This window comes from Borostomias antarcticus, assembly GCF_949987555.1.
Source record: "Borostomias antarcticus genome assembly, chromosome: 5".
NCBI classification, from domain to species: Eukaryota; Metazoa; Chordata; class Actinopteri; order Stomiiformes; family Stomiidae; genus Borostomias; species Borostomias antarcticus.
Genome location: NC_140238.1, coordinates 3193160 through 3200659, shown reverse-complemented (window position 1 = coordinate 3200659; position 7500 = coordinate 3193160). Strand labels below are relative to the sequence as shown.

Genomic DNA, 7500 nt, shown 5'->3' with positions numbered 1-7500 from the left:
CTGTGAGTGGGTGTGGTCTCTCACCTGGGAGAGTGTGGAAGGATGTGTGCCTTTAAGAGTGTGAGTGGGTGTGGTCTATCACCTGGCGCGTCCTGGATAAAGGAAGCATCTGAAGAGTGAGAGAGTGCCAATGGAGTCAATGGAGGATTAAGGGTCAACTGGTGATGGTGAGGCGGTTTACCTCGAGAAGACCAATGACTATTGACCACTCACAGAGCCCTGGACTGGGTGGGCACCCCTTTTTCTCGGTTTCCTAAATTAATCTTTAAGAACTCCTTTTAAAACCTGTGAACGAGCTACTAAGGCGGACGGCGCAGGCCAAGGCGACGCTGACCAGCCTGGGTGCTGAGATGGAGAACGCGGGTCTCTCTAAGGTCTCTCTGGGGTCTCTCTAGGACTCTGGTAGCGCAACCCTCCTACTCAGCTCTTCGCAAGGGGAGCGGTGAATGCATGTTTTCTCATAAACGGTGACAGGCAGGAGGATACTGGGACTTGCTTAGTTGGATCATACATCCTAGTCACCGTACAGTAGCCAGGCCTTGTAGCAGGTTGGGAGTTAGCCGCTGAAACTCTCCAGCCGCCTGTCACATTATAATAGGCTAAGATCTGAAGAGCCAGTTTTTACATAATCGAGACACATTGGTTCAAACCTGCATTGAGCAAATGAGAGAAAGAGGGAGATTGCTCACTTTCTCATGTATAACCCAAATTATTACTACTGCAATGACACCGACCAGCAAGGACTGAGCTCGGCACTATCTCTACGGTCAGACAGACAGACAGACAGACAGACAGACAGACAGACAGACAGACAGACAGACAGGCCGTCATGCTGCTGTGGTCAGCACTGTCTGTTCTGTCTTTCTTCTCGTCCACTGGGGACCCGTCACAGACAGAGAGGGGCATGATGGGAGCCACGGAACCGATCTCCAATCCCCGACCAGGGCCGGCCAGGGTCAGGCCAGACAGATAGGGTTACAGACACCGTCCTCAGCACGGCTGGGCTTGTGACAAGGACATCAATATCGCATGCTCAACCAAACAACATTTCTAGCCCCGTTGAGATTTCCTGTTTAACAATGCAATTGTCTACGAGACACATTTTGAGAAGCCCCCCCCCCCCGAAATATTCAGAGACGGTTTGCAATGAATAATTTGATGGGACGTACTGTAGGATACACACGATGACAAGACAATGCGATGTCCACTCCATGCTCGATTCCCATAAACATGCCACAACACTGTGTGAGCACACAGGGGAAGCCAGCCCCATAGCGTGAGTGCCTTCTGTTAGAGCGGAGAGGACCAGACAGAGGATTGCATCATACAGATGAGTGGTGGTTTCCCACATGGGAGACTGAAGCCGCATACCGACGCTTCTGGTCCAAGAAAGTGGTCAGTGAAGCCGGTCACTTTCACGTAAACACGGGGTCTATAAATTCACACACAGGCACACCGCTGGGAAATCAAAGAACATCGAGACAATGCGGCGTTATTATACCGATGATCGTATATGATAAAGTAGACGACCGTGCTGTAGGATGGAATGGCTTGGTCTACTCTTCTTGACACAGAAAACCTGACGGAGAAGTAGGCGTCTGTCTCCAGCATGCTGCTTCAAATCACCGCTATCAAAGATTCACGCTGGGATTTCATGCTGATCCCCCATGCTGTGCTCCCTACTCCCTTCTCACTCACTCATGAGCACACACACACGTGCGTACACACACACACCACACACACACACACACACACACACACACACACACACACACACACACACACACACACACACACACACACACACACACACACACACACACACACCTGGTACACTATGCTTTCCATCTGCAAGCTTGAGTGTATTGGAAGCTCTTTTACAACAGTTATCAACCTCTCAGCGTGGCCTAGTCTTGTCTCCAGACCCTTGTTATTTATACCGGGCTGTGGATCATCTCCATCAGTCCCAAAGCACTGGAATTCTCCTGCTAATCTCTGATTATATACAACCCCAGTCAGGGCACTGTCAGTCCCGGCTCCAGACCCTCCTCTACGACGGAGCCTAGCTAGCTAGCTAGCGAGCTGCAACCGCGGGAGAGGCTAGCCAGGAGGCTGGGTGGGTGGAAAGGTAAGGTAAGGCCCGACTCCATCGCGCGCCTCCTCCTTTCCTGCCTCTCCTCCCTCCGTCCGTAAATCTCTCTCTCTATCAGCGCGGACTCGTCCAACGCCGGCCCACCTCCACAGTGCCCGGGGGGCCGGGGGCGCTGACCTGAACACGTCTAGCGGAGCTGAGGAAGGGTGAGGTGGGGGGCATTACGTTGTTTTTTTTTACAGAGGCTCTTCTGATCATACGGGAGATACCAGACCATCCACTCTGACTTCGGTCTCTCTAGACTGAGGTTCCGCGTCGAAGAGCCAGGCTCCCGCCAAGAGGTGACGAAACCGGCGAGAGTGAGCGCCTCTTCAACGCCGTGTTCTGTCAAAGTCTTCCCCCGCGTCCGAACACTGCGTCTGTGTGACGGATCTCCGCCTGAGAGAGAGAGAGGTAACTGATCCTCACGGGCAACCGACTCCACACATGGAACTACCCGACCGGAGCCAGCGTCGTAAAACGTCCCTCAGGGCTAAAGCTCTGCCTGGACTTGACATTAAGGGCCATTTAAAATAAAGACACTGTCTGATTTGCCGTGGTGATGAATGCCTAAGCCGGCCAGGGCCTTCTGTGAAACACTAAACTCCCCTGAGCAGCAAATGAGCTCTGACTGTTTATTTTTATTTGATACTATTTCATTCAGTAGCGTCCCTGCCTCGCCGTCGCGACCAATTACTGGGCCGTTAAAGAGAGGGTTTCGCCCTCTCGGGGTGAGAGTGTGTTCTTCTGGAGGTCCTCCCTGTCCACGGGTGGAGGAGGAGCTCCTGACGCCCAGGGAACCCTTCCGAGGAACCCGGAGAACGCTCTGGAGAAACATTGATTTTTATTGATAAATGGCCGCCTTAAAAAGACTGTGGAAAAACGTGACTTTATAGGACGAGCTGTAGAATGCGGTGTCTATGATGACGATGGTCAGTCCTACAGTAGACTGGCTTGTTAGGGTCTGTCACTCTGGCCTCCCCCCTCACCACGACCCCCTGGAGAGGGCCCAGTGAGAGGTCACCACCCGCTCCCCAAACAGGAAGCCACATCAAATGAGGATCATGTTTCTGTACCAGCGAGTGAGGAAGAGGGCAGCCAGGCGGCCAGGGAGTGTGACCCGCTCGCTCGTGTGCATCGTCTAGGACCGAGCGCTGCACGCACACACGCACACACACGAACACACACACACACACCACCAGGAGGGGGATAAGCAGGGAGAGATCTACGGTCTGACCAGGGTACTACCGCCAACTCCCCTGACCCCTGACAAGGAATCAAAGACTGGGGCCAGTAAAGAGTGCCAGTCTCTGGCTGCCTGCCATAGGGAGACACGGAGAAGGGCCTCGTTCCAACATGTCTAGCGCAGCCTCTCTCGGCCTCCTCTCAGTCTTACAGAGGAGCATAAAGAAGGGCCTCATTCCAACATGTCTAGCACAACCTCACTAAGCCTCCTCTCAGCCCTGTAACATACAGAGAAGCATGGAGACGGGCCTCATTCCAACATGTCTCGCACAACCTCGCTAAGCCTCCTCTCAGTCTTACAGAGGAACATAAAAGGCCTCATTCCAACATGTCTAGCGTAGCCTCGCTAAACCTCCTCTCAGCCCTGTAACATATAGAGAAGCATAGAGACGGGCCTCATTCCAACATGTCTAGCACAACCTCACTAAGCCTCCTCTCAGCCCTGTAACATATAGAGAAGCATGGAGACGGGCCTCATTCCAACATATCTAGCACAACCTCACTAAGCCTCCTCTCAGCCCTGTAACATATAGAGAAGCATGGAGACGGGCCTCATTCCAACATGTCTAGCACAACCTCGCTAAGCCTCCTCTCAGCCCTGTAACATACAGAGAAGCATGGAGACGGGCCTCATTCCAACATGTCCAGCACAACCTCACTAAGCCTCCTCTCAGCCCTGTAACATACAGAGAAGCATGGAGACGGGCCTCATTTCAACATGTCTCGCCTAACCTCGCTAGTCTCCTCACAGCCCTGTAACATATAGAGAAGCATAGAGACGGGCCTCATTCCAACATGTCCAGCGCAACCTCACTAAGCCTCCTCTCAGCCCTGTAACATATAGAGAAGCATGGCGACGGGCCTCATTCCAACATGTCTCGCCTAACCTCGCTAGTCTCCTCACAGCTTCATCAGACAGTACGTAGACAAGCATGGAGGCGGGCCATATCCCCGCCTCGCTAGCCTCCTACGCGCAGTGTTGTCCGAGGGCGTTATTTCTGCGTAAGCACCAGACCGGGCCGTGACTCCGAGTTGGACACCATTCAGATGCGGATGGAAGTGATCTGCGCCTCATAATTAAGACCAGTTGGCTTCTTCTTCAGGGCTGGTTTATAATAGCGCAGCATAAATATTTATTCCTGTCGGCCGAGCAGGGGGGAGGATATAAAAAAAAAAAACCCTGAGAGGAGTCATAGGTGGACCTCACCAAACACGGAGAAAGAAATACAGGAACTGGCGCTCGAAGGTCCCAGCCAACCCCCCCCCCCCCGCCCTTCTCCCCGAGGACACCGGGGCCCAGGCTCCCGACTGCGGTTTATGCCGCGCCGCAGATCAAATGGCGAGGGCCCTCGCGTTCCGTTTATTGTCTTCAAGTCGTCCATTTTGCCTAATAAATGAGTGACAGCTTGAGGTGGGTCTGGGGCTCTCTTTGTAGCGTTCTACCCCGGGGTCAGAGAGGAGCAGGCTTTAACAGCGATCCGCTAGACCCCCCCCCCCCACACACACACACACACAGCATATCTAATTGCTTTCATATGCCGTATTATTGCTTGATTTAAATAATGACAGACACCAGCGGTGCTGGGGGGCATCGCCTTTTAACCCCTGGTGGCCCGGATCAGGACGGACTGACTGACTGACTGACTGACAGACAAGGCAGACCATGCTGCTGAGAGCCAAACCCCCCCCCCTCCTCCCTCACGCTAGACGCACGAAACATCGGAAAAAACAACCTCTGCTTTGCCCGCCTTTTAATCCGCCATCTTGAACATGTTCCCCGAGAACCTCGATCTGCTACATCTGGCTCTTCTGTATCAGCTACGCGCTCCTCCGAATGAAGACGTCTCGGGACCGGCTCTCTCCTTTACGGGACGGGCGCAGTTCGCCGGGGGAGGGAGGGGGGCGATGTAGCTATGACACGGTTGTTAGAGGCGTGACACGACGCCTCGAGGAAAAAGAGAAGCCGCCGTTTTTTTTTAGGGCCGTCTGAGGTCCTGAATGCACCCATAAACTTGACTGCCAGAGAAGGAAAAGCAGTCCGTGACTCAGTTGTTTCTGGTGAGGGAAAACGGGTGTGTGCGCATCGGCCGGTAACACACACGTTTGTGTTTGTGTGTGTGTAGTGCATGTGTGTGTGTGTGTGTGTGTGTAGTGAACTCCCGTGTCTGTACGCCGTCGTTTGATGAGAAGGTAGAGAGAGATACCAAAAAGGTAGATTAAGAGGAGGAGAGAGGGAGGAGCTGTCGCGTCTCACCGGTCAGTTCTCTCCTCAGCTTCCTGATGTCCTTGGTGAGTTCCTCAAACTTGACCTGGGCGGCCAGGAAGAGGTCCTGAGGCTCGGGCAGAGGGAACACGCTCTTCTCTGTCCCCGCGTGCTGAAACACCAGGACAGAACCTGAACATCCCTATTATATCCCTGAACATATCTTATCCTATAATATCCCTGAACATATCTTATCATATTATATCCCTGAACATATCTTAACCTATTATCTATTATATCCCTGAACATATCTTATCCTATTATCTATTATATCCCTGAACATATCTTATCCTATTATCTATTATATCCCTGAACATATCTTATCCTATTATATCCCTGAACATATCTTATCCTATGATATCCCTGAACATATCTTATCCTATTCTATCCCTGAACATATCTTATCCTTTTATATCCCTGAACATATCTTATCCTATTATATCCCTGAACATACTGTATCTTATCTGAACACGTTGACTCAGTAAATCTGATGAAATGCTGGTGTTTTTGCCGGCGCTGTACCTCATCCAGATTGCGTAGGTAATATGACACCACGTAGTCCACAAGGCTGATACGATTGTCCTGCAACGCAAACAGTGAGACAGGGACACTACGTTATCTTGACTGCAATGCAAGTGAATGTAGCCGCATGAATCTATCTGAACATAAGCGGATGCAGTGTGTGTGTGTGTGTGTGTGTGTGTGTGTGTGTCTGTCTGTGTGTGTGTATGTGTGTATGTGTGTGTGCGTGTCTGTCTGTGTGTGTGTGTATGTGTGTGTGTGTGTGTGTCTGTCTGTGTGTGTGTATGTGTGTGTGTGTGTGTGTCTGTCTGTCTGTCTGTGTATGTGTGTGTGTGTGTGTGTGTCTGTCTGTGTGTGTCTGTGTCTGTGTGTGTGTGTGTGTGTGTCTGTCTGTCTGTGTGTGTGTGTGTATGAGTGTGTGTGTCTGTGTGTGTGTGTGTGTGTGTGTGTGTGTGTACCCTGCTCTTGACGTCCTTTAGCTTGGGGAGGATCTCCAGGCCGAAGCCGTCTGCCTGACCCCTGGTCCTGTTCCCGCCATTCATGTAGTTCCCGAAGGCCAGAACCAGCCCGATCACCTCCTTCACACTGCTGCCGTCCAGAAGCACCTAACACACACACACACACACACACACACACGGTCAGCATTGTATAGCGCTTCTCACTAACCGGTAAACAAAAAAACGTAAAAAAAAGGCAGAACTCAAACGGGGTTTACAGACGTACTTTGCTGACGTTGGAGACGATCTCCACCTTGCGACGGAGGGGGGATATGATGTCCAGGAAGACGGACTGGAAGATGATGCAGTGGGCCCGTCCGGAAAAGTCCGGAATCTGGGAGAGCTCATACAGGAACCTAGACAAGAGCGGGGGGGGGACTTGTTATGACAGGACTAAAACAAAATGTCCGACAGGACGGGACCGTTTTTTAGTCTCCTTGGCCGCTATTCCCTCGCAGTCCCGGCAGCTGATAAGTCATGAGTTGCGCTGCGCTGGCGGTTTAATAGGAGCCGGGGTCGGCGGTCGGCGGACGGCGATCGATCAAAACGCCGGCGGCCGAAGTGGGAGCGGCCAGCGTAAACACGGCGGCGTCCGAGGGGAGCGCTGATATCCTGCGTGATGAGGCTGCTGGCGGAGGCTGACGCTGGGATTGGGGTGACTCAGCAGCCATCTATCCCAGCTTGTTAGGCCGATTTGACACACACACACACACACGCACGCACGCACACACACACACAGACACACAGGCCCAATCCCGATGTCCCCCCTAAACCCTCAAGCCCTGAACCCTCACAGACTTATTGACGTCACCTGGTAAGTGGTTGAGTGTGAGAGGCTGTAA

The 7500-nt window shown here is 52.3% G+C and overlaps 1 protein-coding gene across 1 annotated transcript in view; it reads right to left on the bottom strand.

The window, feature by feature from the left end:
• The window catches only part of LOC311309184 (formin-1), a gene marked incomplete at both ends in the record, with an annotated part of 82289 nt that overhangs the window by 15581 nt on the left and 59208 nt on the right, over positions 1-7500 (bottom strand). The window contains 4 exon segments of the mRNA XM_084438363.1: positions 5631-5751; positions 6162-6221; positions 6620-6766; positions 6885-7014. Of these exon segments, the coding sequence (XP_084294489.1) occupies positions 5631-5751; positions 6162-6221; positions 6620-6766; positions 6885-7014 (458 nt within the window).